We start from the raw sequence: 22,710 nt of genomic DNA, 5'->3' as shown, positions 1-22,710 counted from the left end.
TCACCCGTTGCAACAAAAATAATCAGATCAAGGGTACAAGTGGAAATTGAATTAGGGAGGACTTGACCCATTACTAACTATCCCATAATCCCATATATAGAAAAAACGTCCTTAAGTGCAATGTATAAAGTACTTATTCCAACATATATAATGTTGAATAGGTAAAACATTAAAATAAGTAATATTTTGGGGCTCACAAAGTTCATATTTGAATGGGCATTTTGGCGTCAACTTTTCGAAGGGTGATCGTTGAGATCAATGCTTATTTGTATCTAATAGCAAAAAACCAACAGATGCAGACATTTTAAGGGTATATTAATGTACTTATCTGGACTTATACGGCTTTGCTTTGATCTCGGCTGTGCACTCTCGTGCCGCCAACATTTTATTGTCAGGTGACAGAGGATAACTTTGAATCCGCGATGGATTGGCTTATGATGGCAGCCTACTGCCCTTTACGGTAACAACTTGTGACGTAATGCTGTTTATGGTGGTTATTGTGATTGAAGGGTGCAAGCCAATTTGAATGATGCAATTGTGATTTCAGCTCCTATAAAAAATACTTATTTCTCACAGATATAAATAACGGGCAAGTTTCATTCCGATATTACTTCTTCAAATAACATGTTACGTTGCATAACAAACAATATAAGTTTCTATATTTAGATAAGTTATTTTATTAGAACAGTAGAAGTTTTACCGTCCATACATAAAACAAGATTTCATTAATACATATAAAATGATGAAGTCGATATATAATAATGATAAACCTACTAATATTATAAATGCGAAAGATTTTGAGGATGGATGTATGTGTATCTGTAGTTTATTACTCTTTCACGCAAAAGCTGCTAAACCGAATGCAATGAATTTTTGGTACGTAAATAGCTGGACAACTGGAATAACACATAGGTAACTTTTTATATCCTGATATTCTTACGCGACTCACTTCTTCGGGTTCCCAAAGAACAAACGGGCTATTTTACTATAATTTACTTTTCATCAGTCTGTTTGTTCGTCTGTCTGCCATAAACCATTCGTGTATTAAAAATTACATTTACCAATTTTTTTTAGATTCTAAAAATCATAATGCAGTGTTGTATAAAAGTCTACTTGCCCAACTAAAATGTTACCTACGGCTGTTTTATAACTCCGATTATTCAATCACTTATTGTTATCAAAGAATAAATTAACTCAAAGCTTCCAAACAATAGCAGCATATTTCAGACAAACAATTGACATGATCCCTTCAAATTTCCAGTTATGACTATGATCCCATGTGTAACGAGATATTATACAACATAATCGATTATACACCCTAAAATTATTCGCTTCTACTCTTTGATTAGCAGCTTCGCTTCAACCGAATGTGCGTGTGCTTTATTCTGAGTAGATTTAAGAGTCATAATTCTGTGAACGGTAGCGAATTGATAACGTTTTGCGTTGGTCGTTAGGTTTCTCCATGAATTTAGAGTTCGACGGTGTGCGTTATATGTGCAAGCGATTTTAGCATTTGCGTATATAATTTTAGTGTCAAAGTTGTAGTAAACACGTAGGTTACATGTTCGAGTATGTGTAATATGGTTTGCAGGCCCATTTGCTGGGTTCGATCCTGGACCCTATCTAAGTGTTTGGGCGGAATGTTGTCGGTGTTCGAATCTAATTTTATTGTTATTTCAATTCCATTTGCTCTACCCCAAGTATCGCGGGGCATTTTTTGCTAATCATTATTTGTATTGTTGACGTTTATTGTTACTTGATTATCGATTGTCGCATACAATTGTATCTGCGAATTTTATATCATAAACACATGCTTATTCATTCAATATAAAAGGTTCATTAATTTATTAGAGACTAATATATAAATTATAATTCTTTAGTTGCTGTTTATCGTCATAAGGATTTGTTTTTGGTTCGAGGATTTAATTCCCGTTTTTCATATCGTTACAAAATTTCTGGGAGACGATATAAGTTATTATACTTTGATATTTTTATATTTGGCACTTAAAATTATTGTTTTACTATAGAACTATAAAAGAGACGAAGAACAATGTCATATTGCCTGCTCTTGAAGACATAAAAATTGAACGAACATACACGGGGCCGCCCACGTGTCCGAAACATTTGTCAGGAGTCTAAATGGACACAACCATAAATAAAAGCTTAGAGAGAGAAGTTCTTTAAATTTAAAACGAGCAATTTAACAAATTTACTGTTGGTACCTAGTTTAAGGTTATAACTGTATATTCTTAGACATTATTAAGAAAAATGTTTATAATACATTTAAATCACAAATTGTTTTTAATCTTTATTAAGAATTAATAATACCTTCTTAAACGCTTGATAGGTTAACAACGATGGTCCCATTTCTATCTTACCAAAAATATTTATAACAAAACTTCCCGGGCCCTCTAAGTAAAAAATTATTTAGGTACCAAGTTTGCGAAAAGCGAGGACTGTCAACAATTTTATTTGCTGGTTGAAGTTGCCGTGCGAAATAGTATCATAAAGTGCCGTAATGGACAAAAGACGCTCTAACGATGCGCCGCTGCGAAACCGGCTTAATCTCGTAAATAAAATATTAAGAAGAAATCACTGGAACAGAGAGGGGAAATGGCTTAAGTTTACGGCATGGAGATCCTACGATATATTAGCTATTTGTTTTCCAATTGTACGGAAAGCGTATCCCCAGACGGCGCTAGTCCACTTGCGATGTGTGCTTTGCTATGCAGAGTACATTGACTAATATTTTTGCCGTTTTGACGAGTCTATTTAAAAACAAATGTTAGGTTAGGTTTTTTATAATGTAGACATATTGAAGTTTATTGCAACCTATTTATAACCAGCAGATTGTACTAAACATGTACCTACTGAATAAATAATAATACGTAATCTCATAAGTCTGGATATTTGAAATAGAAATGAGTTGCAATTGCATGATTATTGAGACTTCTCACAATGAATATTAATGACAACAAGGCATCATAAAGTCAAACTTTTGTGACTTCGAATGTATACGGTTATTCTTGAAGTTTTTCGGTTCCAAATCTATGCAATTCTTACAAGGCCTCCCTTAGGCTTTTTCTCATGAATTATTCGCGCACTTTTTCTTTTACAAAGACATATAATTAAACCCCACGGATAACAATTCGGTTAAACTGGCTTCTTATCCTATATTCCCTTTGGATTCCGCTCGGCTTGAATTTTAATGCGCACGAGTGGTTGGTAAGTATTGTGCTATATATTACTCTGATTGCTCGACAAAGCATTTAAGCCAGGTTAATTTGTGCTTGTGGCTATCACTTAATTTTTTTTACCTTGTAATTTGTTAGTTACTTAATAAGTGTAGGATTTGTAATATGTAATTTAATCAACGATGAGACTTACCTGTAAATTTCCTGGCCCTAGGCCATTACTAGGACTCATTAAGTTATTAGATGAAAATAGAAAACCGATTAAATAATCTAATACTATGAATTACAAACCATTTCAGCGACTTTTGACTAATTCTCACAGCGACGACGCGTGCAAAATAAAATTGTAGCGATGTTGCTTAGGTCTCTTCGGTTTTCTGTTAGGTACCACATATATTTTGTTATTCATTTAAAGCTAAGATAAATATAAACTTTCTTATAGGTTAGTTGGAAACTATATTTTTCTGAAAATCAGTTAGCTTTGACCAATTATTGTGTACACTACAACAACATATACATCTTCGTTCTCTTATAAAATCACTTTATCGGTGTATTGTTAAAGGATAGTTTTTCAAGTGTATTACTGTATAGTTATCCCCGAAACTTGTCGCGTGACGCACACGTGACTCGAATGTGGGCCTGTCGTGTCGGCCTAAACTAGCATAGCATTTTGTTACAATGTCACTAATTGTCGACAACCCTGAAGAATTGAATATTGAACGAATTTCCAGATACGCTAAAAGTTAAATTTTATTGAAAATGTAGCTAAAAATTCGAAGTACCTTTCTAAGAGCAAATGCAAAGACTTTGCTTGCAATGCAATTCCTATCTTAAAGTCATTGTGTATTTTGTTCCGGCATATATGCCGGAACAAAATGCATTCAGGTACCTACTTATGAAATGCATTCAGGTACCTACTTATATTGTAAAATTTGACCTAAGTCCTTGACAGTAATGTTAATATTCACTATTTTGTAAATTATAGCAAATATTTTAAAATTTAACTGAAAGATCAAAACATAGATAAAAGAAAATCGACTCTGATATCATAATCAAATGATAAGAAAATCGTTAAAAGGAAAGCATTATCCTGACACTCAAAGTAATTACTTTTGAGTTAAATTACTACCGATAAAAAGTAATTATAATCAATTGTTACATATTTTGTCCTCCGGGCATTTAAAAAATAAACCACATTTGGTTCATATCCGCGCTTTTTTAAACCGGATCAGATTGCCCTATGACCATCGATTTAAAAACGCTTAATTATTGAATTGAATTTATTTTACTTATTAAAATTAATAATACAATTAACATTATTAAACTATATATAATTGAGTTATTGAAATATTTGAACACACTAATTGATTATTTACGTTTATCTCTGTCTGATTAAACCTATCAACTATGTACTTCAAAACGTAACGATGACATCAACAGTTATGGAGAAAGTTCAATGGGTTATAAGATCTTGCAGGAATTCAGAAGTTAGGAGGATGCATAAAGTAATCTATTTGCTATGAGTCTGGCACGTGCGGCGTGCACGCGCTGTCTCTAGAGACGGGGTGACATTCATTTTACGTTTTATTTGATGTTCTAGACAAACCAACGACCTTAGTTTAACTGGATAAATATAAATTGTAATTTTGTAATCGTATTTTTCGTTGAACCGTTCAGAGGTATACTGACTTGAATATATACCCATGTCGTTTGACCATTTAGATGCTTATAAATGATTCAAATATTTTATGTATTGTTAAAGGAATGTTATAATTAATTGTACAAAACTTGCCACTGGCATAGCGGTAACAGATTTCCTTTAAAGAAAAAAGAAGCATCACCGCTTTTTGACGTTAAATTACATGTTTAATTTTGGTGCAAACTTCATTAATTTAACTATCTTAATACTTAGACGATAGGTCGATTATTAGATACACAATTCGTAATACACTTACAACGGCATCGGCTCACAGTATTATAATTGTAAAATGTAAATGTATAAGTACGTTATGACTGTCCCAATCGACTAGTAAAATAATTTGTCCCCCCGCCACGTGACCAGTAATCACACAAATTGGGATACGCTCGCTTTAACCTGCTACATTCTCGTAGGAAATAAACACAATTTGCTCGTTTTAATTCGGTAAGTTATTGATATTAGTGAAATTTAAGCTATCAGCTGATTGCAGTCTCAATGTTGAAAATAATGTTAGTATTATAAATCTTCCCAGTGATTGTAAGAACTTTAAAGCTTAGTTCTAATAAAGACTTTAAAGCGCATATTTCGTTTTCTTTCTAGTCTGTTGTTATTCGTTAGAGCATTAATAACTAATTTAGTTTCAAAATAAAATAATAGCTTATCATGTTATTTAGTTGTAGATTTAAACAAATTAGGTACATAAATTTGTTTAACTCATCAATTAATAATGGAAAGATTATCATGTATATAATAGGAACGGTGTAAAAAGAGAAATATGGGTAGTTAACATGAGTGAACATGAATTACTGTTCACAAGCCGTTGAAAGTCAACCGGTAGCTGTAAACATAATTGTGTCAAAATATTCTAAGCGAATTGGATTTTGGAATTGTGGTCGGTTTGTCTGTTGTTGGACAGCGCCACGTGCCGTCCACCGTTTAAGATAGTTATCGTGGTTTATAAAAATATTTAACTTAACAATAACATTTTACGTTCCTATTCGTGAATTAAAATGTAATTTAGTGTATTGGTGATTGGAGTGAATGTATTTTTAAAGGCGTTTGTACGCAATTTACGCTATATGAAATATTTTATAGGACTTAAGAATGCAAATCTTACCAAGTTATCTTACCTATACTAGTGTAGTATTATTATATCTACGTGCCATCATTTGTGAAGAAGTTCTGTCACCAAAATTTAGAGTATGTATAAATAAAGATTGATTAGCAAATACTTGAAAACCGACAACCGAAACACATTTCCCAACTATTTCGATAGTCAGTTGGTCGTATAAAAGATGTACTTACTTTATTTTACATCAATAAATATTTTTATTATTATTATGAATATCTCTTCGTAATACTCGGGTACCTCCAGAAGGAAAGCACCCGGTATTTTAGAAGTCTTACGTGGGGACACAGATCCAGCTCGCAGAGGCCCTTTAGAGACTTTAATGTGTTGTTATTAAATAATTTTGGTCATAATATTTCAAAGTAGTAAGCTAAACATATGAGCTTTAATTAAAACGAATATTTTTAAAATGACGTCGTATTTTAATAATAAATAAAATTTTCTATGAGCGGACAAACACTGGCTTATTAAAAGCGCTTTCGAATCGAATACGCAATCTCTTTCGTCAGCACAATTAGTGTATATGGAACTACCTGTCCGCCCCGTCTTCGCGTGCAGTACTTAATAGCCTAGATCACTCATGGACCACCCACATATCCGACGGAGAAAGAATTTTTAAAATCAGCCCAGTAGTTTATGACATTAGCGCGTTCAAACCAAAAAACAAGGTCTCTTCTGCTTTTATTATAGTTTATATAGATAATATTGAAAGGATAATACAGTGTATGATGGACATTTCTTGTGACTAAGTAATTAAAGTTATTAAAAAATGTGTTTTGAGTTTTATCCTGAAATATAAGCAATGTAATATATTAAAATATAAATACTTGCATCAAAATATACAAAGTGAGTTGTAATTGGGATTAGCGCTCGCTTTTAATACAACGTTAATTATGGTTTTAATTGAGGGTTCGAATAAAATATTTTCCCATTTTCATGAACTGCACTCAACCTGTAGCATCAACACAACAATTTATATTTCGACGTAATGTTATCGTAATATCAAATAAACAATGAACAAATAGAATTTGATAACGGTGATCTTTTGTTGCTTTTTAATCTTAGTGAGTTTTGGTTTGTTTTGAAGCAATGTTTTTTGAAAGAATTTTTTAAGCAAGTAAAACATGGAGTCTTTCTAATTAAGTCAATAAAACACACTTTTAGATTTTATTCTTCAAAATTAAACGCTAAATAAATAGCATAACTAGATTATTGATACAGAACATTTCTAAAATACTAGTAGCAAATAACATACAAAAAAAATTATCATGACAAAAAAATTCCACATAATAAGATTAACATGTCTATTTATAAAATTATGAAGGGAGTTTTATTTTTCCAACCGTACTCGTGTGTGCGTACAAAGGCTCGGGCGCTTCCTGTGTGAGGTAGAGAGGCCACATCCGGCGGAAGTTCGCCCCCCTCTGTATGTAAAGCCTATTGTCTTGCTAGCCTGTATGTGATATAACTGAATAAATATTTTTTTCATGTAAACATTAACACAGGTATAGTTTTTGTAGTGAATCTGAAAAGTGAAAATTTGCTAAATTGTTCACTTACTACATAATATTTAAAAATAAAAGGTGACGTACGTTGTTTTGTAATCAGTTATAAATAAATTATTATATGAAGCTGAAAAAATTGTACGTCTGTTCGTTTGAACGCCCTTATCTAAGGAACTATTGGACCGACTTTAAAAAATTCTTTCAGCTATGGATATGTAGGTGACCGGTGACTGATTTAAAATATGTATGTACCCGAAACTTAGTGTGGTATAATATCGATTTAATTAAATTTTTCGCGTTATTTAGACACGGCATGGTTCTTAGCAATATCGGGTTGGGGTATGATATTAAGGTAAACTAAAAATATACCATTTATACAATATATCTATTAGTGTTTTATTTAAATTGAAAAGTGACTTCTTGATATGTTGAATGATTTTTTTATATACTGAGGCTCGTCCCGGCTTCACCCTTAGTACATTTTTTCTTTCCAAAACCTTTCTTGTGCCTAAAAAACGTTAAAAAAATTAGCTTTTAGCGTTAGCCGAACTGGTTGAGTATTTCTCGAGTTTTACGCTTAGCAACACATAATATGACGATTCATTTTTATTATTATAGATAAGAAGTGATTAGTTTTACTTATTTCAGATAATTATTTAAATGTAAGTATTTAATAAAAATTTATCATCATCATCATATTTATTCTCATTGCATGGACCCAGGGCCATAGTTCAGGCCATATTCCACCACGCTGGCCGAGTGCGGGTTCACCGTATCAAGTAGTAGTAATGTAGATAATGTGCAGATAAATTGTTTCGCATCTTCGAGTTAAAAAAATCTAATTGTAAACATGCAATTTAAAAACGCGCTTAAAATTAATTGTACGTGTATAATAACTTCTCCTTTAATCAAGTATCCCAAACATATCACAGTTTATAATACATGTAAACATTAATTACAATTCAACTATAATTAGAGTAAATATCAAAACATTGTAGCTCCATGAAGTTTAGCAACTGTCAGGATCGCTCGCTCGCGTAACTTGATCCGAAGCTGGCGAACTCCCGAAGGAACCACGGCAAGCGATAAAAGCGTCATGCATAATGTACGGCCGTCCGAAATCGAAAAATTAAAGTCCCGCCATCTGCCGGTCGAGGTCGGATAATTACGTGAAGGGTTGTTCTTGTTTTGACGTATCCGTCGGTTTGCACATTGCCAGGGTATGATCTTTGCTAATTGCGCTCATGCTCGACATATATCATCACGGGCCTCCCCGCGGACCTGGGGAAACCCTTTTAAAATCCCGTTTTTGCGCTTCCATTGTTAATTGAGTGTATGAATAATAATATTTATATTAATGGACTACTAAAATGGTCTTCAGTTACGTTCGCTCGGTGGAAGAGATAATGGAACGGAGTTAATTTTTCCAATAACATGCGTCGTTTTGAGCGTTATCGAGCTCATGAGTTTTCCAGCGAAGGTCGATGTAGATATGTTTGATTACTGTGTGTCATATATTTTTGTCGTTGACTTTTGTATTTTAAAATTCTCAAGCTACAGGTAAATGAGAGATGCTTTGATTTTTAAATTACTAGTGGTCGACCCCGGCGTCGCCCGTGGTAAATATATATTTATATATATTATCGCGTATATATCTATGGGTGAAATAATTTTTGAAATAGTCCAGAAGTTCCTGATAAGAGCGTGTCTAAACATATAAACAAACTATTCTATTTATATTAGTAGTATCTATATGACATACTTATATGGATGTTAATATATTAATCGCCACAATTTTACGTTTTATGTAAAATCTATGTTCACGTCGAATTATTAAATCTCCCTTTACCTCTTTTTGTACTGCACATTAACTATTTTTAACTAAATCAAGTTAACTAGTGAATATATAATGCATTTAAAGTGCGGAAAGACATTAAGTCGTGGTTCGAAATAGACTTAAATAATTTACTTAATAGTTTTCTTCTTCGAGTGATTTAAAATCAATTATCTAAACGGATTAAAGAACGAAAAAGGTACAAAAATATCGAGTATTTATGCTTCAGAGATTTTTTTTTGTAAAAGCTGAATTACCTAGCGCATCGCTTTCACAGCGGAGATAGCGAAACGAGTGACTTTGATATATATGTCTACCATTGTAACCCGGTCTAACTATAGGTACCTATACCTACATAACGTACAATTTCTAAGTCTAGGAAAAATAGCTTCTTCAATGTGAAGTGCGCCCTGGGACCGTTATGATATGTGTTAAGTAATACCCATTTTTGTTTTCAACATAGGTATTCGATTATTAAGTTCAGAGGCAGAGGTGCTATTATGAATTTGTAAAATGAGCAAATAATTAATCTACCTTCTTGAAAGAAATATTCGAATCAAATCATTGCGTCAATTATAAAATATAGGTGCTATATTGGGTTTAATGGTCATTTATTTTGTATTAACGTGAGATGCTATTGTTAATAGACCGTTGGCATGACAATTGCATATGACGGCCGGTGTCCGTTTGTTATCAAATAAGCATAATTAAGGGCCGTGCCAATCGCTTCATGGGCGATCCGTCAATCTTTCCGAGTTAGAAGCGTGAAAAGGTAACAGACACGAGAAGTGAATGGACCAATTAAATAATTCAGTTAATCGTGAAGCCGCCGGCGGCGACGTAAACATGCGTGAGAGGGACGAGGTGTTGCCGGAGGAGGGCTCGTGGAGGGGCGAGGGCGTGGCCCGTGACGTCATGCGGCACCCGACTCAGTCGGTTATCACCCGGCGTATAGAGCGGTCGTGGCGACGCGTCGCCGTTTTCAACCCCAAAGTACGAGAAAGTCGCCAAAATTTTCGACCGGCAGTATCACTCACCTTCCAAGGTGTTGAAGTTGGAGGACGACCCGTGGGGGTCATGTGCCATGTACTCGCCGGAGAAGATGAAGTCCGGTGGGGGTCTCATGGCGCCCCCGGGCTGCTTTCCGGGTCGGTACAGTCCCACGTACCGCACCACCGACCCGCGCCGCTGCGTGCCCAACCCTTCGGTGAGTCCACTTTTCTACTCTTCCACAATCTTCTCCACGTCGTTAGGTCTTCCAGACACACTGACAGATTCAGCTCCGGCAGGAGTTGACATAAACAAATTTTGAACACATAAATATCTACACAAACTAATCCCTTACTTTTCAGGTTACTCGCTGTGCGTTTATGTCTAATGTATGCTTGCTGCTTTTGCGATTTTATGGAGCTCCATTTACTACGTGCCTTGTGAAGCGAATTGTTTATTTCTGATTGCATAATTTTCAATACTAGATATGCTAGTAAATGCGAAGTAACAACAAACTATAAAACCATAATAGGGGATATAAAAATAAATCGATATTTAAATTACATTCAATATTTAATATGAAAACATTCTTCTTCAAAACCATGATTTATTTAATAATACACAATAATTTAGCACCTAAATAAAAGCACAAACTATTAAAAATCTTGCAACATTCCAAAAAAATAACAATAAACATAATAACTTAAATAAATAATTTAGGCTGATAATACAATAAATTCGTTAATATACATAACACAGCAGTATAGATTTCCTCAAGTGTTATCGTATATAAACGCCTTTAGCCGTAGTGGGGGTCTAAAGGCGACGGCGGCAGAAAACCTGTCGTAAAATCCCGTCGGCCGCGGCCGTGTCTTATTGGAGTTAAATTACTTTCTTCACCTCTGAAAGGAAATAAAGTTTTATTTCAATTATTCACTCGACGCGTTTGTGTAAATGAATTGTTTCACTTATTCAATTTGTATACATATAATATTTATATTTTTAATACAAGTATTCGATTTAATGTTTTACATTTAATTTAATACTACTATTTAATTTAATATACGTTTAAAAGTATCATAATAATATTCGGGTAAAAGTAAAATATCTTAAGACTTTTCCATTTATTAAAATATATTAATTTAAAAATTGAAGCATCAAAAGTGTTGAATTAATAGGTATGGAATTACAGCTACGCACTTGTAGGCTACCGATGTCTACGCTCGTAGACGCGACTACAACGTAGGCATTGAATGTCTACAGATTAATTGCGCATTGTGCGTAGCGGCTACATTTAACCGAAAATATAACAAAGTTTAATTTTAATAATAAAAATTTTAAAAATGTTTTTCATAGACAAAATAAAAGGCCGAACCAAGAAACTAATAAAAATAATAAATTACATTTGAATGCAGTATTTGACTGCACAAGAGCACAGAAAATTATGCATTCAGATACTTGTGATATATTAATACATTTATTTTCTAGGTGATGTTGGAAACCCGTTGGTTCTGGTGCTGCGACAAAACGTATTAAATTATTTAATGTTTATATTATTTATAACTGATTATTATTTGTGTAACATAACATGCACACTTGAATTTTCATTTCATTTGAAAATTTTAAATCTCTCTATAATACACATTACCACAAATATATATAATAGTACACATATATCCTATAACTTATGAAACAATTAGGTATTTAAATCGCTTTTATATATATAGCTGATACGGTAAGATAACTTTTGGGATAAATAATTAATAAATAAATATATGAGCACGTCAAAGTTTTCATATATCATTAATTAAAAAAAAAATTGTATTTTTGATGTTTTAGCAGGATTTTTCATAATAATGACAAAGAATATAAAGAAGAGTCCTTAAATATTAACGTGAACATGCTTCCTGTTTTGATTGCCACTTAAAATGTTAAAGGACACTTATCATATCTGTTTAAGGCCATATTGTTTTAAAATGTGTACTTAAATCTTAACGTACCTCTGAAATTCTAGTTAGGCAACAAAATTATTTCTTGTATAATTTCTATTCAGGATTTAAATTATTTATGTGAGATATGAAATATTTTTATTTTGCCTCTGCTCTAAAGGAGAATTTTACCGATTGAAGCTTGAAGTTCCTTTTTTAAAATCCAATAAAAAACATGAATAAAATGAATATAACCTAAATAGATATTGCCATTCTAAGGTTGACACTTAACGATTAATTGTCATATAAAATTGCAAATTATCTGAGAATTAAACTATTTAAAATGAATTTTAATATATTGTCATCTTTTTAAAGGCTCTGAGATAGAATTGTTTCCAAAATGTTCATCATAGAACAAGAGATTGAATTATAATAACTCTTAGGTATTTATGTTTTCAACCGACTTAAAAATATTTTTTTATTCGAAAATTGATGTCTTCCGTGTGATTCTTATTAAATACTCGATATAGTGATATTTATTTGGTAGTCCGAAAACCGCTTTCTAGTTTCAGAACTATTGTTCTAACAACTAGAAAGCGGTTTAGTTGTTGTATTATTATTTAGTTATGCAGCTTATATAATATTACTAGCTGCGCCCCGCGGTTTCACCCACGTAAGTCCGTATCCCGTAGGAAAATCGGAATAAAAAGTTATCCATATGTTATTCCAGTTGTCCAGCTGTCTAGGTACCAGATTTCATTGCAATCGGTTAAGCAGTTTTTAGGTGAATGAGCAACAAACACACACACATCCTTACAAACTTTCGCAATTATAATATTAGTAGGATAGGATATTCAGAGTAGTCCGTTGCATACTGAAGTTAGTATTTATTATTTTTATTTCGTTTCTTCACATTATGTTGTTAAATATAGTTTATCATTTACTTAGCTTTTGTTAAGTCAAAGCAACAAATCAATCTTTAAGTCTGGATATCATCAATTTCGGACCATTTTATTACTACAAATAATATTTAGTAGAACTGAAAATTTCGTATTGTTTAGATCTGTTATCAAAAAGTAAATAGCGCTTATTAAAATTGTCTCTAATCGTATGACAAATGAAATATATAAAATTAGATAATTCTTAACAAATCCAATGACTTAAGCTATCAACTGAAATATTAAACTTTTTAAAATTTTATTCATATTCCTATACTATCATTTGCCGGCGGGGCCGCACGAATAGTAGTTTAATAGATGTTTTTATGCATATAAATTCTCCTCTTAAATCACTCTATTTAAACCCATCAAAATCCGTTGTTGGTTTTAAAGATCTAAGCATACATACATACACGTGCGACTTTGCTTTATACTATGAAGTGACTATGATTTTCCCCTGAATTTCTTTTCCGAATCAAAAGATATTTAATTGAGATCATTAATACGTATTACCAAATATAAAAGAGTCGTCTACACTACCAGGAACTTATAAAAATAGTTATCTAGTGATGACAAAGACTACCATTACACTACAAAGTGTAGCAAGGGCTCATAAATTAGTTGCGCACATAATGAATAGTCTAATGAAAGTAATTTTAGTCAATCAAGGCATATAAAACCACATTGAACCAAGAAACGAGCTATTATAGTACATATAGGTCTTGTATTTATGTAGCCTAGAATACGTCTATTAACGTCGCGAACCGCAATTATTACTGGATCTAATTTCCATTGTCTGTTTATTATGTAAATGTTCAGGGGTTGGCCCATAAATACGGTTAATGTCCCTCTGTGGTGAGTTCGGATATTAAAAATGTAGTTTTAACAAATTCAAGAAGTCTTCATACTAAGACTATTAGCTATTTCACATTTCTAGGTTCAAATGGTAGAAATTAAAATACTACTTCCTACTATCCTACTAAATGTTATAAACGCGAAATTGTAATAATAGATGTATGTTTGTTAGTTTTACACGCATAAACGGATGATTGGATCCGTTTGGAATTTGGCACCGGAATAGTTTTATAATCTGGATAAGCACAAAGACTACTTTATATCCGGGTGCAACGCGAGTGAAGCCGCGGAAACAAACTACACTGGTGGTATACCCCGCCTTCCCTCGTGTTATATATTCTATAGCACTAAGGGATTAGATATATGTATCTATTTTAATATTGGATATGTCCAATGGTATAAAAAAAAAATATAAAATAGGTCCAGTTGCTTACGAGGTTTGCGCGACTCACAAAAAAAAGGACAAATTCTCCTGCTTTTATTATTACAAGTGGAGATATTACTCAGTCACTATACTGTATCTTATGAAATGTGATAGGAATACAGTGGATGTATTTCTGTAGCCACTATAACAACACATAATAAAAATCAAGACTTGGAATTTTTTTTAGTTGCTGCGTAGCTTATTTGTACGGAACCCATAGATAGTGTTTCGATTCCGACTCGCACTCGACCCAATTTTTAAACCATTTTTTATTATTAAATCAAACTTTGTGCTTTTGACTAGATTGTTTGTCTCAATAATACAATTTCATAAAGTACGTAAAAATGAAATACCTACGTTTAATTTAAATCACGTTTAGCATAAAAAAAAAATAAAAATAATAAATAATATTGAGCGTGTTTGATTCCTTGTACACACATTAAAGAAATAATGAATATATTGTCTCCAAGGCTGTTTAATCTTGCTATTTATTACACCCATTTAGTTTACAATGAAAGATGCCTTTCAGACGGTTAACGCAGGTACCAAAGGCTATTAACCGACAAGTGTAAGCGATGTTTAACCGCCTTTTAGCGTGACAGAACCGTTTTAATGAACTATGAACGCGAAATTGATTCCCCATTAGTAATCTAATAACAATAAAAATAAAAACACACAAACATAAACCTCGCTTGATATCCCTTTTAAACGGACATAAAATAATTTCTGCAAAATAAACACTAATAAAAATAAACGACGCCGCAGATTTTTTACCTCGCAACGCAAATCAAATAAGTAACGTCATTATCCAAAATTAAGCGGAAATTAACACGTACGCGAACCGTCTGTTTAACAAATAAAACAAAACATGGTTTCGTAGTATAGCTTGAAAGCTATACTCTACATAGCGGCAAATCTCACGTATAGGCGCAAGGTTTTATTGCATTTCTGCTTCAAATCTACACCTATCTCGTTTTAGCATACAGTGTGTTTCGCAATAGAGAGTGAGACAGGTAGAGCGAGCCGGTGCTATCTTATTTTATTCATGGAGGCGAGAAGCACACCGTACAGTGAGACAGACGTATGCGGGCTTGTTCACGAGGAGCAAGGACGGACGATGCTTCTCATGACCGGCTGCAAACAAAACATAGACGAGGGTGAGAGGCCACCGACAATTGTTATTCGACTTATATAGCAACGTCTACGTTCATAAAGGAGGAATGATAATAATAATAAAAAAAGAAAATGCATCTACTGAATCGCTTGATCATAATATTATACAAATCAATCGCGTGGATAATTAGGAATAAAAATAGAATGTTATAGTTTCTTTTTACTAAACAATTTTTTGATTTTCTTTTAAAATATAGTCGGTATAATTTTAAAGATAATGTTTTATTTAGAATTTTTTAAAGCTTATTAAAATTAATATAATTACTGCGCCAGGACGAGCGGTATATTTCTAGCGTGTGCATTTTCATAGCATGGCATGAACCTAGAATAGGTTTGATTTAACTTCAGGGGTTAGTACTTAGTAGGTACATATTATAACAACAGGGTGAATGTTATGATGAGGGATATTCTGAAACCATCAACTTTTCATTTAAAATCTATAATCAAATTTGGTGCAAAATGTAAGATTTAAAAATCTTTATATTTACACCTTTTCACGCAGTCTCATATGCGTTTTATTACTTATTTTAGTTATGGTATATCTTGAATAATAGAATAAAAAAATATTTTTTCTTAATGTATACTTTCAAGGACTGATAAAGATTTTTTATAATTTAGACAAATAGGTAATTATCGAGTACAAGATTAATATTTCAACACTTACAGAAAATTTCTGAAAATACTTTATTTGGACATTATTAGTGTTTGAGTAGAAATATATTTTAAATTTGTTAAAATGAGCAGAATATTTTCTGCTTTTCTCACGTCATACTCTCATAAAACTAGTCTTTAAATAGGTAGCCACCACAGTACCTGTTTATATTTTTTAACAATTGCTGACTTATATATAATTACTACCTTCCTTTTGTAAGCTATTATTTAATCGATCGATTGCACAAATTGCTGGAAAGTTCTATGTGTTAATAAATAAATATCTAGTTATCATCCGACGGAAAGTAGTCAGCTAGAGGCAGGATCAGTAATTATTTCAACTTTAAATCAATGTTGCAGTTTGATATAAACAAATTTTACTATATATACACGTGTGTTAATTACACAAATATATTGTTAAATTAAAGATAATAAATATGCCCATACTGTCGCTTAATAAATGGAAAATTGTATGCCAGGTGTCAAATAACTTTTTTTTAAAATAATGGTTAGTGTAATTTATATTAAGCACTAACTGCTCTCTGCGGTTTCATTCACGACGTATAATGGTATATAGTCTATAGCTGTCCTCCATAAATTGACTATCTAATACTTGTAGAATATTTCAAATCGGACGATAAGTTCCCGAGATTAGGAATAAAATAAACAATCAAACTTTTGAGCAATACGTTATTAGTATAGACTATATATTATATCACTACATAATATGAAACAAAGTCGCTTTCTCTGTCCCTATGTATACTTAAATCTTTAAAACTACGAAACGGATTTTGTTGGGTTTCTTTTTAACAGATAAAGTGATACAAGACGAAGTTATATGTATAATAACATCTGTTCAACTACTCCGAATTTAACGCATATGAAGCCGCGAGCAAAAGCTAGTAATAGATAAATAGATCCATCCAGTCTCTGAAAAATTAGCTTCTATTTGTCAGTGTTCATAAGCGGTTGTGATCATTATGCAGCGGGCGGGCCACGTGCTCTTTTACTTTCTCTAACATAAAATATAATATAACACTTTTATTCTATCGGTTATCGTTCACACTAATTTATTGATGTGTTGAAACCATGTTTTATCAACTCAATAGTTACATCATATACTTAGACATATACGGATAAGATTAAACTTAGTGATATATCATATATTAATAAGCAACTTATAACATACTCATGTCAATTTTGTATCTTAAATTTTACAGAGTTCAGACATAGTCCATAAGTTATCAAATGAAGTAAACATGGAAGCACAATAAGTAAAATTATATTATATTACATAGTAATTGATCTCACAAATTCTTATGGTATTTAATTTTATTAGCATTACTAAACATTGTACTAAAAGAAATGAAATTTGATTTATCTATGAGCAGTAACATCTTTTTTTAACTCTGTTGCTAAACAAATGTTCACCATGAAAAGTAGATTGAAAGCCCTCAAAATACTAAACTACAAAAAATAATGGTTTAAAATACAAAAAGAATTGAGAAATTTGAATATGTCTTTTCATCAAATCATATTTAATGACGTAAACATAAATAATACTAACATGTTATAAAATTGGAAGCTTACATCAAAAAGCACGTCTTCAATATAAATGATATTATAAGAAATTGCACCAAAGTTAAGAATTCAGAAAGGAGCTTCACAATATGTCTGCATACAAGTTGCATACAATTGCCCTTTCTCTGTACGGATTGATGTCGTGTAAGGAAGACGTTAGCCTGCTTTGTACATTATGCATACCTCTGACCATTGGATGACAACAGCATTCAGACGCCGCAGTAACATCTGTACCTGCATATCTTATTGAACATACAATTCTAAAATTACATACCTCCAAGATACGTCATGACTTACCGCCACATATGTACATAACATTATTATAAAATTGCATTGTATAAGTGACTCAACTGGGTCACTGGTTGAAAAATAAACCCTAAGTATACCTTTAGTTGAAGTCTCACGATATATTGCGATTAATGGGTTTCCACGCTAACTGGGTAATAAGTGTTTCTTATTAAAAAGAAAACAAGGTGATGTGTGAGCGGCTCGCAAACTAACAATTCGGTTAACGTTACACACTCAATTATGAGTTAACTGCACCACGAGTTAACTCGGAATGTGTCGCTAACTACAGGTTAAATATTCAGAGACTAGTCGCATTGTACGGTACTAAACTGGTGCTAGGAGCATGGAAATACGCTCAATGTTTGCTTTACCATCCATATTGTTGTGTGACTATCATTATACAATTTCTTGATAAACACGTTTGTCAGCATTTTTTATTATTATGTGCTTTTTTCAATTTCACACGCATTACAGTTTATTTTAAACTAATGGTCCAAGAGCCCAGTGAGCTAACATTTTTTTTTTTGTGAAGGACTAAATGTAGAAGTATCTTAGAAGTTTCGAAAAACTTTCATTTACCTAGTTATGATATTTGAAGTTCAGAAAGAACGGATTCTCCTGACCCAGGTTTTCTTTTAAATTTACTTGAAACTACGATTTAGCAGGATTACTAGAAACTTTTCCCTCTTATTCCATATTCTGTGAAATGAGAAATTAAATAAAGTTTTCTTTTTTCCATATTGATAGTGTTGACACTGGTACTGGCTTATCTGCTAAGTTGGTTAGACGATCCGCGAGATGCTTTAAAGCAAGAGCTCTAAAGCACATTTTTTAAGAAAAAAAATGTGTAATTTATATAATATTGTTTGCTAATGTAAGTATTTTTAATTGGATATTCTAAAGATAGTTTTAAACGACGTGCCCCATAATAGAAACCTAATTTCAAAAAGTGAGAATTTACGAAATACTATTTTAACCTTATTTGTAAAAATAGCATTTGTTGTACTTAAAACAATTTTATTTCTTGCCTCCTTCCAAAACAATTTTAGAATAATACTGTCACCGAATGAATGGTTTGGAACAATACATTATATACGATTCTCGTGAAAAATTTGCGTTACGATTCTTTACATTACCACATGCTTTTACTTTATTTAGAATAAATTTTCGTGTAGACTTTTTATTATACATTTATTGAGACAATGATATCATTAAAGAATTACAATACATGTGCTACAGGTAAAGGCTTCCGATTCCGTCTCGATGTCATTGCATAATGCATATGCCATAAAAGGCGTAATTCGACGGGAAAAATAGCACCAATAAAATGAAGATCAATTTAAAATGTTAAATATCTTTGTGAATATTCCGCTCATCGATGGTTTTATGATGTCGTATGGCGTAAAAAGCAGCGTCTGGCGGAAGTTGTCTTCCATTGGAAGATTCAACCAATGTTCAATATTATTTCATGTAGATAATTTATGGAATATGTATGAAAATAAAATAACAAATTTAATTAATTTTATAAAATTTAACGGTATTTATCTCATCTGATATTTTAAACATGCATGCGGAGGAAGCATGTACGGGCATTTGAAACAAGTATCCATCCTACTATCCTACTAATCTTACTAATATTATAAATGCGAAAGTTTGTAAGGATGTATGTGTTTGATGCTCTTTCACGCACAAACTACTGAACCGTTTGCAATGAAATTTGGTACGTAGATAGCTGGACAACTGGAATAACATATAGGCTTTTTATCCCGATATTTCTACGGGAAACGGACTTACGCTTATGAAACCGCGGGACGCAGTTAGTAATCTATAAATCAAGTACTACATTTTGTCCTTTATGAATAAGAAAAGTCGGGTGGCACTGGGCTCTCACTCTATATGTTATTAAGTATGCGAAACGTCAAATTCAAAAGTCAAAAATTTTAAAAAATGCGTGTGTCGCGCTAAAATTAATGTTTTATTTTTAATGCCTTTAAGATAATTTCAGTTAACTAATATAATTGAATTCATAAGATTGTAATAACAATGTGTTTTGTAAATACAGTTTGTCAAACTAGCGCTCAGTGGTGTTCAGTTGCCCAACACTTCATTAGGCAGTCTCAGTGAAGCAAGCTTGTCGGAGTGGCGGACGACTGCTGCAGTAACTGGCGGTTTGAGTAAATTATTAATATTTCATTGGATTTATTCCGTGACTTAAATCGCGGCCATCCCTATATTATTTTGGTTTATCGTACTATAATAATATTTTGTGTTTTAATTATTCATTTTGAAACTTCGGCGAAAAGGGGATATATGAATAGTAGATGATACACTATGATATGTTATGAGATATGAAATTTATCGAATCCATGTATTTTTTTTTATTCGCCTGCATGAGAAATGACTCGTACATTTATTTATTTTTTTTTTATGTAAAAACAATACTTACTACTTACTTTATATTGAGCTCAAAGTTCCGTAGCGTACATATGAAAATGTCTTATATTTTCCAGTTTTAAACAAATGTCACATTAAGTTGTTTTAACTTTAGTTTGATTAAAAGATTTATCACATTACAAACAATTGTTTGAGCCAATGAATAATTCTAATAATAATAATAAAGTAAATATACGTACAAATATCATGAAAACATAATAAATGGACAGAATGTACAGGTAATAAATGTACAAAATGTTCGGTGTCGTCAGGACTCAGGATTGTGGTATGGCGACTTGTAATTTGACGTGCGCCAAGGGTTGGCGAAGAAACCTTTACCACCCGTAACGATTAAACTTTTCCTATATAGAGTAGTTCCCAAAACCTGTTAAGCTTCAAGAGTCTGGTATTTTAATAACTAAGAGCACGACGGCGCTGCTTCGTAAACTTGAAATTAACTTGGTGCCCACGGGAGAAATATGCACTATGCTATGAATACGGGTTCCGCTTCTATTGTTACACGCTATAACAAGGCTCCACGTACCTACCTGCGATAGAGGTTCGCGTGTTCTCTGGGGCTTTTCGCTGTGTATGCGATACTTATAGGCCACAAAGGCTGCAAAATACTTAATAAAATTTAAGTATCACAAATTTCTTATCAATTCAAATAGATGGCACATATTTTTCACTGAAAAGCTTTTACACTTCACTTTTCACCGACGAAATCAAATATGATAATAAATATGAAACCGTAGAGAATATTTCAGAACGCGGGAATCACGCCGCTGTGGTTCGGTTGCATATTATCATATCTACATTTTACGGTTAAATTTACGCCTGCTATCATTTTTACGAGTAGCCCGTGGGAGCTCATAATCTGTCAGCCGGTTCGCTTTCTAGAAACGATCGATTCGATTACTGCCTTTTTTATTTCTGTATCGATAATTCGTAGGAATGCTTGAATAGACTACAAGACCTCGATTGACAATGATAGGCTCGATGTAAAGTAGTTGCATTTCTGGTTATTTTCTTTGTGACATAAAAGTGATTTACTTAACTCTATTAAAAAGATTGGAGGTTTTTACAAAGGAATATTTTGTAATTTTTTCTCAAGATTTCCTTACAAATTGCATATTTAAATAAATCAATAAGTGCAAGTGTATTTATATAAATATATAAGTGAAATACACAGTATTATTCTGGCACATAGTAACCCTTTTGAGTTTACTAGGAGTATCGATTCAGGCGGTGGTTGTAGTAAATTGGCGGTGTCATTTTGGGTTATTATTGTCGTTGTTTTACTTGTCCCGGAACCACATGCCGGTTCTCACGGTTGGTCACGTAGTCTTGGCGAGGAAACCGTTTACTAGATACATGTGCATTACAAATTATTATTAATTACTCGTTTTAAAAACATGCTGTAATGCGATATCACAACTGTCATACAAATTTTCTAGTGCATAACTTTTTTTTTGTAGTTTACTAAGTGATTTTATTCGAATCCAATTGACCGTAGTGTGATATCGCTTGAGCGGTGGTACCGCTCAATAAATGGAGCACAAAACTGCCATGCTTCGGCTTTTAATTCGAAATGTTTGGTGAATGTCTTTTCCAATAACAGAAATAATAACACTATAACGTACTATGAACCAAGGACGTTCCATTATTGGGAAATTTTTGAATTTACAAATATTAAATTATGGTTTTTTATTGTTTCCGTGAGTTTTGTTTGTATTCTTTATACGTTTTTGTTGTGACTTATAAATTAAAAACTACGATACGTGTTTGAAAACGTTTGTTCTTTGATTGTAAGAGATGTGGAAATATATGAGCTATTCAACCCGTATTATAAACTGACTTGCTATTTTCAATAAAAAATAATAAGGTCCCAAATATTTATTTAAATAGAAACTAACTAATATGGCTAAACGTCGAAAAGTTTCACGTCATACAAACGATATAGGTACCTTAGTATTGCCTAAAGTTACTTCTTGGTTTAGACTGCAATCTATTTTATAACTTTCTTTCTTACGTTCTTTCCAATATATTTAAAAATATATATTATCCGACTCAATATGGAAAATACTT

At 32.5% G+C, this 22,710-nt stretch overlaps 1 protein-coding gene across 1 annotated transcript in view; it reads left to right on the top strand.

Annotated features, from left to right (window-relative positions):
- Nucleotides 1-10,387: 10,387 nt before the first annotated feature.
- LOC119835641 (inhibitory POU protein) overlaps nucleotides 10,388-22,710 on the top strand; it is a 31,433-nt gene continuing 19,110 nt past the window's right edge. The window contains exon 1 of the mRNA XM_038360592.1: nucleotides 10,388-10,568. Within this exon, the coding sequence (XP_038216520.1) occupies nucleotides 10,446-10,568 (123 nt within the window). The 5' untranslated portion in view covers nucleotides 10,388-10,445. The remainder of the gene's footprint in view (nucleotides 10,569-22,710) is intronic.

This window comes from Zerene cesonia, chromosome Z (assembly GCF_012273895.1).
Source record: "Zerene cesonia ecotype Mississippi chromosome Z, Zerene_cesonia_1.1, whole genome shotgun sequence".
Lineage (NCBI taxonomy): Eukaryota > Metazoa > Arthropoda > Insecta > Lepidoptera > Pieridae > Zerene > Zerene cesonia.
This window is presented reverse-complemented; position numbering and strand designations above follow the sequence as displayed.